Source organism: Diabrotica undecimpunctata, chromosome 5 (genome assembly GCF_040954645.1).
Source record: "Diabrotica undecimpunctata isolate CICGRU chromosome 5, icDiaUnde3, whole genome shotgun sequence".
Taxonomy (NCBI): Eukaryota; Metazoa; Arthropoda; class Insecta; order Coleoptera; family Chrysomelidae; genus Diabrotica; species Diabrotica undecimpunctata.
In genome coordinates this window covers 48,779,215-48,800,261 of record NC_092807.1, presented here as the reverse complement: position 1 = coordinate 48,800,261, position 21,047 = coordinate 48,779,215, and the positions used below count along the sequence as shown (strand labels likewise).

The window sequence follows — 21,047 nt, the reverse complement described above, 5'->3', positions numbered from 1 at the left end:
GTACTGTAGATGAACAGCTTGTAGGATATAGAGGAAAATGTCCATTTCGAATCTACATGGCTAGTAAGCCTGATAAGTATTCAATGAAAATAATTATGCCAAATGATTCAAAAACATATTATATGCTCAATGCAATTCCATACGTTGGAAGAGTAACCACAGAAACCAATGAATCGATACCGGCTTATTATGTTCGAAAACTTTCACAACCAATACATGGAACTAACCGAAACCTCACTGTTGATAATTGGTTTACGTCAATTCCCTTAGCTCAACAAATGTAAGAACAGTATCAATTAACTCTCCTAGGTACTTTGAGAAAAAATAAGAGAGAAATACCTGCTACATTCCCCAAAAAAAAAGAAGTAGGTACATCGCTATTTGCTTTTTATAGAAATAAAACTCCGAAACTCTGTTTCATATACTCCGAAACAAAACAAAATTGTTGTTTTGCTGTCAACATTGATTCAACATTGATTCTGATGACTCTCTCAATGCCATTACGGGTAAGCCCAATATTATACATTCGTATAATGAAACGAAGGGAGGAACAGATACATTAGATCAGCTCTGCCATTCTTACACTACCTCACGGAAGACCAGACGTTGGCCGCTACGAGTTTTTTTCAATATACTTGATGCTAGTGGAATAAATGCATAAATTACAAGAACGATTGACCGTGGCTACTTTACAAAAAACACTGCGGCAAAGAATTTCTAAAATTCTGGGAATTGAAGTCCCCCCACCACCCCCCACCACAACATGATGTTCATTTAACAAAAAAAGTTAGATGCTTCTTTTGTGCAAAAGGAAAAGATAGAAAAACCAGTTTTGCGTGTTCCGAGTGTCGCAGACCATATTGCATGGAACATAAAAGCCCAGCTATGCTGTGAATGCGAACATCAAGATCCAAGAAACTAAAGACCTGGCTAAGAATAACTAAGGCTCATATTACCAAAAGAGTTTATTTTTTTTGTTACAAGGATAGTTATACAGGTATATTTTGTAGATGATAATTTCAATTTAATGTTTATTTGTTTTAATAACAATGTTTTATGTTTGAATATTATTTTATGTTATTTTTGAATTTCAACAAATATATCTCTTTGTGAAATACCACACCATGGTTAAATTTTTTTCTACACATTCTACTAAGATTAGATATTCTCCCAAATTCATCAAATATCACATTTTCTGTTATTTTGCTAAAAACAGCTTTGGGTTTCTGAGACCCGAGTGTGAAGTTCATGCCTTAAAAAATAAGTGTGATATACCAGGGTTAAAAACCACCTCGGGTACTACCACCTTCATGAAATTCCTGTTCAGCGACCTGGAAAATCCCCGCAATTTAGTAAGGTAAAATTACCATTAACAAAATTGGAAAAATTAACAAAATTGGAAAAAATTTAGTAATGTATATGTTGGTCAAACTTCGAGAAATTTAGAAGGAAGAAGAATTTCTCACAAAAGTAATTGCAGGTTGGTTGCATAAAAATTCTTGTGAATTAGCTGAACATTATATGATTAGTGAACATATTATTATCAATTTTAATGGGGTGGAAATGTTGGTTGGAGAGTATCTATCATAAAAGGGTTTTCTTGGAAATGTTACATATTAATAACAAGAAAACAGCCATGGATTAAAAAAGTGACATCAGTGACTTAAGTAAAATTTACACCTACATGTTAAAAATGTGCAACTAAACCTGTTCATGCAACCTAATGTTGCCTTAATGAGTTGAAACATCTTGATATCTGATTTTTATAATATTCCCGGAATTTATTGCAACAAAATTAAATTAGGAACATTTATATTCAAGAAGTAGTAATTTTACGGACAAAATTATTTATTATTGAAAATTTATTTCATAATTACTTTATAAAAGGTATAATAATAAAAACCATATCGGGTTACATCACAGAACGTTTTCGGAATAACTATTCCATCATCAATGCTATCTGAATGTACATGTTTAAAGTCACTAAATACATGGGTAAACACCCTTTAAATATTATATGATCAACTTTGAGTTACATTTTTGATAATCAAAAATTAGTTTAAGTTACAATAGGAATTGATTACGTGGCAACGTAAGACTCCAGTGGGGTTGATTCCAGTCCTTTAACGAAGTGTCTGTAAGGATTTTGAAATATAGTAATGACATGACAACTACTAAAAACCTTATACAATTTGAAAAACTAGTGTAGTATTATTTGTTTTTAGTTCTCTTGTAAATAACTGTTTGTGACCAATCACATACCGAGTTGCATATTATATTATTATAATGAAAAAAAAAACAAAAACAGATTGGAACAATATGAATAATTATTCTTCTCGATAACAACTATTTTTCTGACTATAATTTATCTTTTATGTTTATTGCAAACAACTGTTTGTTTTTCTGTTAAGCAACTTTTTGCTCCTTTTTATAGGGAAAAAATACAATAAATTTTAACTTAAGGGATTTCAATTCGTTTCTTTTTCGGAGAAGAGGCCTATCTCAAACCATTAAATAATTTGTAAGCTGATCCCTGTTATTTACGTTGTATTCAATATTGCCGGGTTAGCCATGATACAAAATATTTTATTTATTTTACTCTGTGCGTGTTTTTTATTTTCCTGACTATAATTTACAGAATTGTCTATATTTTGTGTATCTTTCAAATATAATAGTGTAGATATTAAGATTAAAAATCAACATAAACCTAGAAGCTATTTAAATTTTATATTTGCATAAACTCTTATAACAGAACTATAATTCCAAAATGGTTTTTAACATTTAAGTTTTTATTAATTTTTTTTTCTAGCTTGAAAATAGTATTTCCACTAGGTCACAGGAGAGCAACGTTAATAATATAGTCTCTTATTATGAGGTTATGGAAATTTTCCAAGATAATACCCACACCGTTTGCTAATAGTACACTTGAAAATTAAAGAGTAGTATGTGTAGAATATTTAAGATCGTTATGAAATAATTACTACAAATACACAACTAAAGTAGGTATATTAAAACAATTTTTATTTAAGGTGATTAATTGGCAACATCGCACTTAACGGAGCACTTAACGATAACTTAGCAATGAAATCATATTCCACTTATCAATTTTGCAGAGGCGTACCAAAAATATTTTAATTATTTATTTAAACACATAAATTACGTAAAAATTAAATCTAAGACCGATATAATTATTAAATTATCATGCGTCTTTTAACAGGTATCTTATAGTTGTCTAACAAAATAAAGTAAATTTGTTTTGTTATTATAGAGTACCTAATACAGTACTTCAAAAAATAGAAAACTTTGCAAAATACTTATTTTTTCATTAGACTAAACAATCTGAAACTTTAACATACGATCTCGTCGTTGCACTTCATTCTATATTTAAAGAATTGCTGTGTGCAGTAAACGTTATTTTTTTTAACTTCATTTGGAAGTTTCCTTGTGTTTATTTGTTTTATATTCAATATAAATTAAAATGAAGTAAACTAAACTATTATCATGTGAATGCGTGTATATAGTAGTGCATTTGTTTATTTCAGTAAATTCTCGAAATATGAAATGAAGATAGCACTAACTACTAAAGAGTTAATAAATAACTTTGTTAGAAGAAGACAAATTGTGAGAATGCTGACATACTTACGTGGTTTATTTGCCGCCGGAATTAGATGAATTTTTCGATGTAGAAGACATTGATGATAATATTAAGTATTTGTGAAAAATCAATAGAATCGGATACTGCACTTACTTATAAAATACAAGAAGTGATTGGGAATTCTGACGATTCTGATTATGATATTCCTCTAAACCACAGATAAAACGTCTATAGAAAAAACCAGGCAAAAATAGTAAATCTAAATTTGTCTCAAGTTTGCTAACAACAGATTCGTGTTCAGTAATAATTCAACATCAGTCTGATTGATATTTAGACAATATAAAAGCCAACCATGGATGCAAGACATATATTGAAGTGTTTTCACTCTTTTTTGATAAACAAGTAATTGAGAGCATTCTATATTTTACAAATATTTTTAAATCGCAGTATAACCGTCACGATTTTGAAATAAATGACATAGATTTAAAAAAAATTATTGACATATGTATATTATCTGGCTCACATTCAGCTTCAAGTTGATTTGTATTGGTCGAAGGATAAGGATAAAGAAGTATACAGTATAAGAGAGAGCACGAGCCGACATCGATTTATATTTATAATTTATAATAGTGAAGAAACCGCTACATCAGTGTCAAACTTATTATTTGGACGTAAATCTAAATTTGCTTTTCCAGATAAAACCAGATTCGAAAATATTGGCCACATTAAAAAAAGAGACGATAGTGCAAGAATGTGGGATGTACAGAAGTAATACTATTTGTTTATGTAAAAGGCGTAGAATGCATCTACACCCCGAATGTTTCGAAAATTTTCACCTTAAAATTTAATTTATATTTAAGATACAATTTGTTCCTTTATTAAAAATTGTACTGTTTTAACTTGAAAATGAGGACAACAATATTTTTGGTTGTAAATTAGTCTTAATTAATGTATTTTTAATCCAATCTAATAAATTAATTGTTAAATTTATCTTTGTTTATTGTATCGGCCGTTAATGGGTTAATACTATAAAAAGAATAAACTTACATCAAATTTACTTTACTTACCTTAAAACTATTTTAAAGTTAATAATAAAGTCTATTTATTAATTATATTTCCAAGAAATAGAACACACTACGCCTATGCACATACAGAATGTGGAACGAATAAACTAAAATATCATATTTTTCTTATTCCCATTCTTTCTAAGAACGTAAATATATATAAATCAGTGAAATGTTGATAAGTTTACCGATGTTTCAAACTATTCAATAAACTTTTCTAACTATACGCTCGTGAATCGCACCAATTTATATTGTTACGGGGGCAAATTTTATGGGACTATCTTACTTTTTCACTTATTTATATGGGCGAAGTATACACAATAAAAATGACACCGGTAAGAATTTACTTCTAACCTTTAACATGGTTGCCGTTAGTTCTTAGTTCAATTTGTATAGTCACCTTTAATAATTGAAAATTGTCGGACTATGTACAAGATATTTCAAAATATTATATACAAATATATTATATAAATACATACATAAATGGAAGTAACTATACAGTCGTTGTTTAAATTTCAAAAGAGACAGTCGATATTAGTGGTTTATCTTCAAAAATATAAAAATAAAAATCCAGTTTTTGTCATGAACCAAATTAGGTGATTGTTAATAGAACCCAAAAGACAAAAATAAACTTCGCTCCTACGGCGACAAACCGGCATATTTTGCAATCCAACCAATCGGTGTATTGTGAACCAACGAAACAAAGCACGAGTCAGCAGCCAGTGGCTACTCTACAAAACACCAAATGTGCGCTGATCAACAATTACAAGGTAATATGCAAATTTCTTTAATCACGTCTTATTTTTAACCCTTCGAGCAGCCCCAATATATTCACCCACTTTTCACCCCCTTAAATCGAACCGAAAGGTGTAAAAAAGTCAAAAACTCCAACAAAAGGCATCAAACTAGTCCAGACAAATAAAAATGTAAAGTAACTAATAATAAACGATTACTGTCTGAACTCGCCGACTTCAACTTCTAACAGATTAGAGGCACTAAATAGTGAATCAAAAGATGATGAAACTAATGACAATGAAAGCACAAGTGAAAAGAGGAAATAACTAAACCGCCTCCAATAATTATTAAAGAGGTTAAACATATACTGCCACTTATTACGAATTACGTAATTAGATTGTTAAAAATAATTATGAATTAAACGTTCTTAGCTCCGATTAAATTAAACTAAACTCTAACCAAAAACTTCTGATTATTATAGTACAATAACAGAAGCCCTAGCGAAAAAGAAGATACAGTTTCATACTTATCAGATAAAAAACGATCGCAGTTTTAGGATTATTTTTAAGAACATGCATTATTCGATGGATCAATATCCTACAAAAAGGGAAATAGAACAGAAAAGTGACACTGTTAGAAACATTCGGAACATCAAACACCCTAAAACTAAAGATCAGCTATCCATATTTTTAATTGACCTGGAACAATCTGATAATAATATATATATATATATATATATATATATATATATATATATATATATATATATATATATATATATATATATATATATATATATAACACTGAGTTCCTATTAAACCATAAGATAATGTATCCTGCCATTACCTTCCTCTGGTGTTTCTGTGTTCTATTATTCCAGAAAAATTTGTGTATACAATCTCACTATTTATGTTGGCTATGGAGAGAAAGCACATTGCTTCACCTGGAACGAGCTGAATGGGAAACGGGGGAGTAATGAAATAGGTCAATTTTATTCAAGTTATTACAATCACTCCCTTCCGTAGTTTATCATGTTTCTCTCTTTTGTGATACATGCGGAGTGCAAAATCGAAATCAAAACGTTGCTGCGGTGATGTTGTAGGCTGTACAAATTATTCCAAACCTAAAGATATTCGAGATAAAATTTTTAAGTTCTCATATAGAATGCGGCTCCATGCATTCAGCAATAGAGTATGCAAACAAATATGAGAGTGCCTTTAGCATGAAAGATTGGGCGAGAATATTTAAATTTGCCTGTTCCTTCAACCCAAAAAGTAAAAAGAAAGGTGAATATGAGGTGCATATCCTTAAATATACAGACTTTTATAACCTGCAAGAGTTATCCTCAAATGTTATTAAAAACAGAAATAAAGATGAGAATGGGGAAACAGTTGCATGGTTGAAAATAAAATATTTGAGGTCTCAGAAGAAAAATCCCGAAGCATTGTTTTACAGTTATGACCATATAAGTGATTATAAAAAAGTAAATATCTCTGGACGAGGTCGACCTAAACAATGACCGGTTGAACTGAAATCTTTATATCAGCAACTTTTACCGATTTCAAGTAAGAAAAAGTCTGATCTTTTAAAATTAGTCACAACAGGACAAATACCAGGAGCAGTAGCTGCCTAGTACGCAAACTTACCTTCAGTTGTAACAACAGGCTCAGATAGTTTACCGGAATCTAATCATAGTGACTCTGAAGATAAATGAGTTTATTTATTCAATTTTTTGTTTTTGTTATAAAAGAAGAATTAGTTCATTTATTTAGCTTTTCTATTAGTTTTTGTTATAAAATCTCATTATAATAAAATCGCAATCCAGTTCATTAATTGCTTTATTTTAGGTTTCAGCTAAGTTTCATAATAAACAAAAAAAAATGAAATTTTAGTCAAACAAATGTGTTTATTTTCAATTTTCTCAGATAGTTTGCAGCAGCACTTAGTGACTTCTTCTTATCAACAGACGATATATAGTGGAGTTAAATAATTTTCAAAAATATACGCAGTTTTTACCCTCTAAAATAATATAAATCTATTGCCAGAGTGTAGATGTGAAAGCACAGGAAAGTTGAGCTTAATTACAAATTTTTATGCAAATCTATGCACATCCATAAAATATGGAGATTATGCAATAACGGAGGTCTCTAATGGTTGAAATATACTAATAGTGGTTGAAAACTTACAATACGAAATTAATTACGTTTCAATAATACTTATTATATTAATTTTATTCCATTGTATTATCAAATAAATTAAAGATATTTAAAAAAGATTATATTTTTTCGTTTAGTTCGTTTAGTTCAAAACCACCACAAAGGGCGGTTTTGAACGGTTGGCACATATATAAAATGAGTGAATATTATTTCAGAATATCAACCTATCTTTGTCAGACATATTTTTCCGTTATTGCTCTCTGGTATAACCTTTACTTTTACCCTATATAAATTTTTATTAAAAAGGGGTAGTTTTTACTCTAAAAAATAAATAATTTGCACATATTGACATAGAATCTATTTTGAAGTGGAGGGCGAGGAGAGAAGTGTTCAGATTATTTACAAATTTTCGTGCAAATCGATAAATACAAAAGAAATTTAGAGGTTTTTTTATTACTAATATTTTTACCGTTATACTCTGGACTATAAACAAACCAAATAAAACTAATAATTAAGAGCGAAGGCGCAAAATTTCGGGTCAATGCTTTTTAAATGCATTCATTTTTTTCGAATCCTGAGAAAACTAATTAGTATTTTTGAAAAATTTAAACGCAGAATGAAAGAATACATTATTGCCGAGGGCCGAAAGTCCCTGAAAACTTCTATAATGTTTATTTTAAGGGGTAAAAAAGAAGAGAAAATCTAGTGTGATTTTTAATCTCAAATATCTCATTCAAAAATACTTATTGTTTATTCTAAGGGACTTTTGGCCCTCGGTAATAATGTAATCTTTCATCCTGCGTTTAAATTTTTCAAAAATATTTATTACTTTTTTCAGGATTCGAAAAAAATTAACACCATTTCCGTGGTGATATTTTCCAAATCGAATATTTGCTATCTTTGTCATACACCGCACTCAGTCGAACTGAATGTGGTGGCAAGGCTACTATATATTTGACACGGCTTCAGGAATATTTTGAGTTGTTTATTAAATAATATTGATAGCGTATTTGATAAATAATTGATTTAAGACGTGAAATTAATAAAAAGTTATTTATTGTTTATTATTTATGGAAGATCCAAGTAAGTGTAAATGTAGATATTAAATGAAAAAAAAGTAGCCAACAAGAGTTTACTTACCTGTATTGTCCGATGATCCCTTATTAATTTAGTAACACAATTATATATAAAAGTCATACACATCCCAGTCAGTATCAGAGTGAATATCACCATGATTATTATGATGTGATCCCCAGACCATGGCATGGATTGAGCAGTCTGAAATAAAAAATTCAGTATAAATTTATCTTCAAGCCAATAGGTAAATAGTTTTTGTCGTATATCCATATAGATAGAGACAGTTATTTTTTAAGTGATGTCACTATATGTGGGTACTATTACTCTAGTTTGTTAAAACAAATCTCAAAATAGTCTAGGTTTTGTTCTATGCCTGCATTTCTTCAGAGAAAATGGGGTTATTCTTTAATGAAATGTGGTGGTGGTTTTTCAAACAATATGTCTAAGTAAAATTTAACTCGTGAGTTGACCGATATTTGAGAATAATTAAAAATTCGTTGCCAGAATATTAAAAAGGTTTAACAATAAATCACTGAAAACTTTGGTTTTCAACACTTTCAAAAAATTTAATATCACTACAACTGTATCGACAGAGTGCCTTTCTAAAGTGATCTATTTCAAGCAAGCAAGCAATTTAATTAAACCCAGCCTGTGAGACATGTTCAACCCTAAGAATTACGTTCGGGTGCAACAATTCATTGCAGCGAGGTGTATTAACTGGAGTAAAAACAGGAGACACTCCACCGCGCTCTAATGCTCCAGACCATCCCTTTCCCCTATAGCACTCTGATGCGCGATAGTGGCACAACTATGAGCCAAATGTCTCTTCATGTGAGAGTCCTAGGTAATAGAACTCCAACATGGTTTCCTAACCGAATCCAAATCAGGACAGCGCATTGTCGCTATGATCCTATTATCATAATGTGGCTTATCCGCGAACTAAAAATTGCTTACTTGGGCCTCAAATCTCCGCTTTGAGCTAGGTTCAGTTCGTAGACTTGGTGCTCAAGGGGATGGGCCCTATGTGCCCGGGTTTTTTGGGTTTTTGTTAATTTTTTTGTTGGCTTGCGCTGGTTTTTGTTACTATTTTTTTAAATTCTTTGGTGGCTAAAGCCGTTTTTTATGTGTTTTTTGGTTTTTTTGTGGGTTGCCTGAAACAGAAAATTATAATTAATAAAATGTTTATCTTATAATATGAAAATTATGACAATATAAAGTTTGCCCACTTACATTAATGGGGTCCACGATTTTGGTTGCGGTTGTCCACGAGTTTTATCGAGCTACAAACTGTATTCTTAGTGGGGTATTTTGTTGTTGTTGTATGATTTGTCTATGGTGTTTTGTTTTCTCTCTGGTGTTTTTGTTATTTTGTCTCTAGTATATGTTTGGTATTATTCGACTATTTGTTGTTTCGGTCTTTTGTGCATCCATATGTGGAAAGCGTTATACCTCATCATCTCTCGCATTATGTGACTTGGATTGTTTTTTATCTCTGCGAACTTTCTCCTTGCTTTATCTTTCATAATCTCAGACACTCTAATTTTCTGCAATTCTCTAAAGAGGAATCTTTCTGCAACGTATCTCGGTACGTTGGCTGCTTCTCTTAGGCTGCTGTTGTATGCCGCTTGTATTTTTTTTTTTGGATGTATTGTAAATGTGTCCCCATGCGAGAGATCCGTGCGAGAGATGCATATGTTACTATATGAAGAATAATTATACTATTTAATTATCTTATCTTAGTTTTCATTCTCAGTTTACTTTTTCTTCCTGCTAGGCTTCTTATTGACGCTGTGGTCATGTTGGCTTTTTATATTGTGGCGTCTACATGTCTAATGAACGTTAAGCTTTTGTCCATAATTACTCCGAGATATTTCGCTTTGCTTTTCCACTCGATGGAATTTTTTGCACAGTCACTTGTTCTTCTGGTGGCTGGTGCCTATTTTTGAAAAGAACAGCCTGCGTCTTTTTGGAGTTTAAAATTATTTTCCATTTTAAACTCCATTCTTCTGTCATCCTACGCTGTTTGTAGGAGTGCTCTGATCTCAACCCGAATTGTGCTTTGGGTATAATATCTAATCTATCTGTTTCAACTTGGAGTCTGCTGAGTATTACTCTATCTACAATCTTGCTGATGTCAGGTAGTAAGCTTTAGCAGTAAGCTTTAGTAGTAAGCTATGGTAACATTATGACATGGGCATCTTACCATCTGTTTAGGAATTTCTTAAATTTTAGCATCGCGTTTCTGATATTTTTTAAATACACTATGGCTCTCGCTGGTAGGTACTTTAGAGCCCTGTTTGTTATTTGATCTGGACTAGATTCTTTTTTCGGCGACGGATTTTTAATTAGCTCGTTTAACTTCTCCGGACGATTTCATTAGGATTCTCAGGTCTTTCTCTTTGTCGTTCGACTTCTTCTATGAAGTCGATGTCCTCGTCTGGGTGGTAATTTAATGTACACTCTCTATATCTCTCAAGAGTCCTCCTCATTACCTCTGCTTTTTCCACAGTAGTGTAAACTATTCCATTTTCTCCGTGTAATAGAAGGATTGACTTTCTGTCGTTTCTGAGTATTTTCTGAAGGCTCCAATTATTTTGCATATTTGGTCCTTGTTCCTCCATGTCTCTTATGTGGTTTTCCCAGCTTTTACTACGGTATTGTTGTAGTGCTGTTTTGACCTCTTTGTTAAGTCTATTCGCTCTGTTTTTATCTGCCTGGTTTCTTATCCTTCTTGCTGTCTGCTTAAGTGATCTATTTCTGGCATGCGTTGGCACTTTAGTCTTTAACTAAATAAGTTGAGGTGGGGAGAACTGTTTGTATCAAGTAGATCATTCAGAAATATGTCTGTATTTATTTGTTATGTCTTAATTTGTTAGTTCTCGTAGATTCTAATATAAATAGCTTAAGGCCTTTATTTCGAATGTGAATAATTTGAACTGGTTTATTAAAAGAACGAATGCCTACGTAGAAAGTGTTTTTCTGTTATATATTAAAAGCCTAAAAGTTTTACCAGTTTGACTGAAGTAAGTTTTTGGACAGTTTATTCAAGTTTGTATACACCACTGTCTAAGTGCTATTTCTTTTGGCTGTTGTTGTTCTTAATATATTTGCTTAAGTTGTTGATTGTTTTGAAATCTGGCGATATTCCTGTCTTTTTTATGTATTTGTCTATTTTGTTAATATCTTGCCTTTGCATGCAATCGATCAGAACGTACTGGGTTTTTTCTCTGGTGTTGGAAATATTAAGTTCAAGGCTTTCTTAGTAATTTTTATTTTAAAATTTTGTTTATTGTATGTTCGTTGTAAACATTAATCAATAATCATTGTACAAAATAAAATTTTAACAGAAAAACTATATAAATTAGTATTTGCATCACCAGAGAAAAACTCACTACCACTAGAGAATAACCCTAGCTTTCAGAACAAACAACAACTTAAGCAAATATATTAAGAACAACAATGGCCAAAAGAAGAAGCACTTAGACAGAGGTGTATACAAATTTAAATGTGGAGATTGTCCAAATACTTACATCGGACAAGCTGGTAGAACTTTTAACAAACAAATAGCAGAACATAAGGGCTTTCAATAATAGAAGAACAGATTCAACGTAAGCACTTCACCTTCTAGACCATAATCATTCTATATTTGACCAATTTCAAAGTCTTCACAAAAAAGATAAAGCCTTAAGCTATCCTTATTTGAATCTTTGAAAATTAACAAATTAAAAAATACAGATATATTTCTGAATATGCAACTTGAAACAAACAGTTCTCCCCTTCTCGACTTACGCAGTTGAATACTATAAAGTGTAATCGCATACCAAAAATAGATCACTTGAGTAAGGCACTCTGCCGAAAGAGTTGTAGTAATAATAAAGTTTAATACATTTTGTGAAGGTGTTGAAAACAAAAGTATATTATTATTAGATAAAATTAATTTCTATCAAGAAAAAGCAAGAGCGGGTCGTGGAGAGATTTTCGGGGGATGCATGAACTTTTTTGAGGGGTCTGGGGGACATTTTTTAAAAATTATTGTTAAAATGGTAAGTTGCTAGGCACTTTTTACACACGTTTACATCGTTAATAAAGTATTTTTGTTTATCTAGCAATGAAAAATCAGCAAATTTAAACCTACAATCCCATAAAGTCCAACAATGACAAAGAGTATCGCAGGTTGCTGATTTTTCTGCTCCTATGGTGATTCCTTCCTTTCATTCGTCTAGTAATTTTCTCATTATATATTCAGAATATATGTTGTTTAAAATTGGTGATAGTCTAGTCAGAGATAGCCAAAGAACAATGCGGATTCGTACAAGCAGATACCGAACACCAGACAGATTATAGAAAAAGCAAGAGAACACAACATACTAATGCTGCTCTGTTTCGTAGAATACACAAAGGTTTTTGATTTGGTAAAATAGAAAATATGAGAGTACCTAACCATCTTGTTAATCTAATAAGAAATCTGTCTGATAAAAACTCAGCCAAAGTTAAAATACACGGAATATATTCAGATGCCTTCAAAACAAAAAAACTAGACAGGGCTGCATACTATCACCAATTTTAAACAACATATATATTCTGAATATATAATGAGAAAATTACTAGATGAATAAAAGAAATGAATCACTATAGAAGCAGAAAAATCAGCAACCTGCGATACGCAGATGATACACTTATACTAATAGCGAATGAAGTCGAAATGATTACCATCACTGAACGGATAAGCCGAATAAGCGAAGAATTCGGAGTTCAGATCAACACCAAAAAACAAAAATGGTGATCGTATATAGAGCAAATATTAATCTACCGCATATACATGGGCTCCCTGATAACCAACAATGGCGATTGCTCTTTAAAAATCAAGCGTAGACTAGGATTGGCCCGAACCGTAACAGCTAAACTGAATAAAATATGACAAAACCGAACAATAACTAGGGAATACTAAGCTCAGGTTGGTCAATGCCCTTATTTTTCCCATTGCTACATATGCAGCTAAAACATGGACACTCAAAAAAATCGATAGGAATAAAATCGAAGCCTTCGAAATGTGAGAAAACGTAAAACAAGCATGCCTAATTTACTTCGACCACAACGGACCCAATGTAACTATTGATGGTAGAAGATAAGGTAGACGGTCGAGGACCAAGAGAAAGTTCTCCAACACGATTGGCAGACCAAATGAAAACTCTGGTGGGAAAATTCCTACATGAAGCCATTCATATGATAAAGAAATGTATTAGTAATATGTATTTCGTTTATGATGCAGAGTTCCGGCAAAAGGTCTCCGTTTATTTCTAAAATTTTCATTCTGTTGTATTCCTGGAACTATATCATTGCCAATACAGACGTTAAAATCGCCCTTAATGATGATATATTCGTAACTTGTGGTCTCGTTTATTAGAGTATGAAAGAGTTTATAGAAGTTTTTTCTTAGGGTTGTTTGACACCTACTTTGACTTTTACACTAAGTATTTATTAAGAAATACATCTACATTTTTGTATTTGATGTAAAAATTTTCTGTGTACTACCAAGGCAACTCCTTCTTTGGCTCTGGTTTCTTTCGTAACAACCTGTTAGTCATCAGTAAGTCATTTAGATTAATTTGACCCCATCTTTTTTCCTTTGTCTCTTGTAGTGCATATTATGTGTATATTTTTTTCGACAAGCTCTTTTGTAATTCCAGCTTTTTTGTGTTTAGAGACTTCACCTTCCAAGTACTAATTCGAAGTATATTTCTCACTTTCCATAAATTTGTTGTCTGCTTTCCAAGTTTTTCGTCGTAATAAAACCATTTCTGGTTTAAGGCATACTCCTGTTTATATGAGCTGTATGGGAGCGAAATTGTTCAAGCTTAAACTGAGAAAATAATGAACTCGTAAGATGTAAAAAGATTCCATATTTTATGTGCACACTGTATTTTCATATAAACAAAACTTCACATTATTACACTAAAAATTAATAATACATTTTTTTCAGTTTAACTAATAAATACGCAAAAACAATTGCACAAAAGTTAAAGCATAAACCTATCAATTAAAATCCAAGTGTAGGTCTCAACTCATTGCTAAACAAAAAACATCAAACTTAATACACTCAGTTTCAGTACCGCCACTAAATAGAAATCATTTTGATTGACCGGTTTGCGAACAAAAAATAGTAATAACCGGACTGTCCATCGTGCTGGTGTACTATGCATTTTGTTAAACCAGTTAGTAGATAATAAATCACGTGGAATAACACTTGCGCTAGTCATTTAAATTTCTGAGGATGATGGATAGCTTCACTCCCATTAAAATGTAAGTCTTAAACTGCTAAAGAGAGGAAATTGCCTGTTTTTTGTTTAATTTTACAAACGGAAAAGGCCACAATTTAGACGTCCTGCGTCTTTAAAGAAGTTTTGCGCCACGTACATGATTTTAGGGTTTTATTAAAACGAAAAAAAAACTTATTTAAAAAAGAGTATTCTTAAATTTTAAATTGTAAACTAGGAATGATCAATTTTATTAAAGGTATAAGGAAAAAGTCAAGATTACAAATGTACATGAATTAATTAAGACCGTTAAGTCTATCCTTTTCTAATTAGCATCTTTTTTGTGGATTTGTTATGATATCTGCAACGTAAACTGTTAAACTTGCAGTCAGCTGCTAGTCTTAAAGTGTTTTTTGTGCTTCAATTATTGCTAAAATGCTTGTTGAGTGAAGACTCGAGTATTTGTTCAACTAATTGTCTCAATTCTTTGTTAATATAAAAAGCCAAATATATGACGCAGGAGCACAATTCGTCAAAAATTCCGTGTTTAAATCGGTATTAGCACATTGATATGACGTAGCTTCAGCATCCCTGCTTTGTCATACACTCAGGCTAATACAAAATTAAACACGAAAAGGCCAACGAATTGGCCTTATAATTAGCAGTATCTTAATACGGACGATACACTCGGCACACAGCAGATTGGCTTAAATTTAGTCGATTTGCCACGGCCCTCTGACTCAGGCCTTCTCTCAATAATGCTACTGCTTGAGTTGCGTTGACGGGTGTGGTATCCATTTGTAATGCAGTTGCGAACTTAAGTGACTAATGTATTAGTGTATTGCTATGAAAATTCATGCTTACGATATTAACCGAACGCGTTAAGTCAGTGCGTGTCGATTTCAATTAGGTAAATTCTGACCCCCTCTCCACTATTTATTATTTATTTGTAATGCGTCATCCAATTCACCAAAAAACAAATTTTTTTTAAAACTTAATAATGAGGTTAATGATTTTACACTAAATATTTTTAAATTTACACTTTTTAGATTGAAACAGGAGACGTACTTTCGAAAAATAATTTTGAGTCGATTATTTTGCACTCAAGTGTAGTAACTTTGTATATCGTATGCGACGGGGGATCCAATCAACTTTCATCTACAGTCAGTCATTAAATTTTTAAAACAATAAACTTTATGCATATAATCCAAGTAAATATAAAGTATTATCTAATGCACCTCTGACCTAATATCATGTTCTGTTATATCTTGTATATATATATATATATATATATATATATATATATATATATATATATATATATATATATATATATATATATATAGTAAACTCTTAAATATTGGGGAAATCTGCAAGAAAGACTCTAATGTGTATCAATTGTTTCGCCGAACGTTTTCGCCAAAGAGAATTAATTTGGCTTCTTCAGGGCTGAAAGAGAATAAATTATAATTAGCTACCATATATTATCTATTAAAACATTATTGATCTTACCGCAACTTAGAATTGTAGAGTTAGAATATTAAAAAACTTAGCTAGTAACATAGTGGTGTTTTTTGTTACTATGTGCAAAAAAAGTTTTTTTTAAGGTTTGAAATGTATGGTAGCTTTGAACTTGACACGTAAAGGCTTACCCAAGGTTAATCGAAAAACCCAATGTAACTACATTTAAAAGGAGGTAATTCTTTGAATTGTTGGCAATAAGTAAATTTTTGATTTTTAGATAGTTTAAAAGTAAGGTTCTGTTTTAGCCAGAACGCAAGCGCTGACAACTTCATTGTTCTTATGAATCTTTATGTCGTTAAGGTTCATTGGTAAAAAACGAATGAATTTAAATCCCAGTATAGGGAAAGATTATTTTGATTAACTTTATTTAATTATATTATATTGTTCATGTATTATTGCAACTTATTGAGATGTATCTAAGAAAAGCAAGGAAATGTTATATATTTTTTTGTGTTAATGAAAATTAATTATAAAGGTATGTTAGTTGTTAATGGATACGTCAGTCAAGTTAGTTATCTGTGATATAGTATTGTTCTTGGTATCTGATTTAAGTAACAAGTGGTATATATCGCTTAGATTCTTGATGTCACTCTTAACATTAATGGAGAAATCGTTAAGGAAAATATAAGACATTTCAATGAACTCTCTTTTAGATTTATTGTTCTCACGGTGGAGAATTGTGGTGTTAGTATAGTCCATGAGACGACCAGTGGAATGGACATGTTTGGCTAATGCACAACGGTCAGGGTGAAGTCGAGAATCACTTTTGTGTAGTGTAATACGTGATTTCAATAATTGAGATGTTTGACCGATGTAGGAATTGTTGCAAGAGAGACATGGAATGTTGTAGACAATATTACTAAGCCTATCTATGGGAGTCTTATCTTTTATCTTATAATAAAGATTATTAATTGTTAGGGCTGATCTACAAGCCACATTAAGTTTAATGTTGTTATTATTATTGCCAAAGCTATTTTCAACACTTTTCAGAATCCTTGTTAACCCCGGAGTGATATCTCTGAAATATGGTAAAGAAAAATATTTGTTTATAGGAGTATCCGAGACTGGGTTCCCACTAAAGACATCAGGATCAGCATTGTTAGTCGCGAAGGAAGGTGTAATATCTTCGTCATGGATAGTATTATACAAAATCTTATTAACTAATGGTGTTGGATAAGCATTTGAAATAAAAAGTTTCTGTAGGATTTGTTTATTTCAAATGCTTATCCAACACCATTAGTTAATAAGATTTTGTTTAATACTATCCATGACGAAGATATTACACCTTCCTTCGCGACTAACAATGCTGATCCTGATGTCTTAAGTGGGAACCCAGTCTCGGATACTCCTATAAACAAATATTTTTCATTACCATATTTCAGAGATATCACTCCGGGGTTAACAAGGATTCTGAAAAGTGTTGAAAATAGCTTTGGCAATAATAATAACAACATTAAACTTAATGTGGCTTGTAGATCAGCCCTAAGAATTAATAATCTTTATTCTAAGATAAAAGATAAGACTTCCATAGATAGGCTTAGTAATATTGTCTACAACATTCCATGTCTCTCTTGCAACAATTCCTACATCGGTCAAACATCTCAATTATTGAAATCACGTATTACACTACACAAAAGTGATTCTCGACTTCACCCTGACCGTTGTGCATTAGCCAAACATGTCCATTCCACTGGTCGTCTCATGGACTATACTAACACCACAATTCTCCACCGTGAGAACAATAAATCTAAAAGAGAGTTCATTGAAATGTCTTATATTTTCTTTAACGATTTCTCCATTAATGTTAAGAGTGACATCAAGAATCTAAGCGATATATACCACTTGTTACTTAAATCAGATACCAAGAACAATACTATATCACAGATAACTAACTTGACTGATATATCCATTAACAACTAACATACCTTTATAATTAATTTTCATTAACACAAAAAAATATATAACATTCCCTTGCTTTTCTTAGATACATCTCAATAAGTTGCAATAATACATGAACAATATAATATAATTAAATAAAGTAAATCAAAATAATATTTCCCTATACTGGGATTTAAATTCATTCGTTTTTTACCAATGAACCTTAACGACATAAAGATTCATAAGAACAATGAAGTTGTCAGCGCTTGCGTTCTGGCTAAAACAGAACCTCACTTTTAAACTATCTAAAAATCAAAAATTTAGTTATTGCCGACAATTCAAAGAATTACCTCCTTTTAAATGTAGTTACATTGGGTTTTTCGATTTACCTTGGGTAAGCCTTTACGTGTCAAGTTCAAAGCTACCATACATTTCAAACCTTAAAAAAAACTTTTTTTGCACATAGTAACAAAAAACACCAATATGTTACTAGCTAAGTTTTTTAATATTCTAACTCTACAATTCTAATTAATTAATATTTAAATGGGAATAAGCCACAATTAAAGGTTAAAATACATTTATTGACGTTTCAATTTCCACTTCGGAAATCGTTCTCAAAATACAAACATTACTAATGTTTGTATTTTGAGAACGATTTCCGAAGTGGAAATTGAAACGTCAATAAATGTATTTTAACCTTTAATTGTGGCTTAACTAATGTTTGTATTTTGAGAACGATTTCCGAAGTGGAAATTGAAACGTCAATAAATATATTTTAACCTTTAATTGTGGCTTATTCCCATTTAAATATTAATTAATTTAAAATGCCACAAGAAAATAGCTTCAGAACAATACTACAATTCTAAGTTACGGTAAGATCAATAATGTTTTAATAGATAATATATGGTAGCTAATTATAATTTATTCTCTTTCAGCCCTGAAGAAGCCAAATTAATTCTCTTTGGCGAAAACGTTCGGCGAAACAATTGATACACATTAGAGTCTTTCTTGCAGATTTCCCCAATATTTAAGAGTTTACTATTTAACTAATCTGCAAAGATTAAATTTCTTTTCTTTATATATATATATATATATATATATATATATATATATATATATATATATATATATGTATATATATATATATATATATATATATATATATTAAATGGCCAAATATATGGCCTAGGAGGACAAATTCGTTAAATTTCCCGTGCTCGAATCGGTATCAATAATGTTTTATAAATCATTTCAGCATATCCCTGCCTCATCAGACACTTGAGCTGATACAAATTCAAACTCGGAAAGTTCAACGAAACTCTTGTAAAACTTGACCACTTCAGTGGTTAGCGTACAGAGATGCCACCTGCTTTGGCGGCCATAAACTAAAACGAATTACATTGTTTTCTGCCCTCTGAGCTATAAGAAATGATTAAATCTTTTAGCAAAAGCTGCTATCGCTTTGTTGAATTCAATAGCCAAATATATGGCCTAGGAGGACGTTCGTTAATTGCAACAAGAAATAAAGTTACTCTTATCACCAATCCTTGGGAGACTCCATTTTCGGGATTCGAGTTGATGAGAGAAGAGTTTTTTATGCCAAACAATGCGTCGTCCATTTCTTTTAGTGGAGTTGGTGAGTTCATGTAGTCATCCGTGTCCTCTGTGGTCATTATCTTCTTCTTTTCATTTCTAAATTTAAATTGAAGAAAATTTGGAAAGTAGTTGTTAGTTCTGGAATTTTGTTCGAAAAGGTCTACAAAAATTTCTATGATTTCTTTTGTTGAGGTAATTAATTTATCATTATGTTTTAAGAAACTAATTTGGGCATTTTGCTGTTTCCCAGATAGTTGACGAATTTTCCACCAGAATGCAGACAGGAGAGTAGAGTTGTTGATGGATGCCACGAAAGATTTCCAGTTTTTGTTTTTTGGTTTGCTTAATCTCATATCGAGATTTAGCTCTTAGTTTTTTATATTCTATTGGATTTTGTGTAGTAGGACATCGTCTGAATTTGTTAAAAGCTCGCTTGTATTTTTTGATGGTTTCGTCGTCTTTGTTATTCCACCACGGTACTGGCGTGTGAGTTATTAGCTTTGTGCCCCGACCCGAACTAGGGTCAGGGAGATATGGGAGTTTTTGGTCTACTTGGTTTGAAAGGAGTGTCCAATTTGCCTGGTCTAATTTTAATTTTGAGAGAGAAGTGGTTACGGAGGTTTTAAAAAGAAGGATTATAAGAATAGGAAAGTGATCACTACCGTATGAGTAAGGATGGACTTCCCAATTTAAAGATATTTGTACGATCGGATCGCACATGCTCAGGTCGATAACTGAGGATTCTCCTGTTTGTATATTAAATCTTGTGGGTTTCCCTGTATTCAAGACGTTTATATTGTTACTGTTCAGTAACTGATCTAGCACTTTTCCTTTTAATGATCGAAATTTGGATCCCCAGTAGGGGCTTTGACTATTAAAATCTCCTAAGAGTATACGGTGAGATCATATCTGTTGAAGTAGTTCCTCAATTACGGCCGTTGAAAAATTTTCAGTCCGTGGAATATAAATGTTGCATATTGAGATTTTTATATCACTATTAATTGTAATTGCTACAGCTTCTAAGAATGTATTTAAAGGTATTAGTTCTGCTTTGTATATTTGGTTGATATAGATTGCTACTTCACCGCTTGCTTTATCTCTATTTGATGATGATAGTTCGCTGTCCATTGTTGCAGATGTCCTAAATTGATAAAAGTTGATGCTGTAG

At 31.5% G+C, this 21,047-nt stretch overlaps 1 protein-coding gene across 1 annotated transcript in view; it reads right to left on the bottom strand.

Annotated features, from left to right (window-relative positions):
* The window catches only part of Neto (Neuropilin and tolloid-like), a 1,182,027-nt gene that overhangs the window by 217,192 nt on the left and 943,788 nt on the right, over window positions 1-21,047 (bottom strand). Inside the window, exon 9 of the mRNA XM_072533253.1 lies at window positions 8,691-8,828. Within this exon, the coding sequence (XP_072389354.1) occupies window positions 8,691-8,828 (138 nt within the window). The remainder of the gene's footprint in view (window positions 1-8,690; window positions 8,829-21,047) is intronic.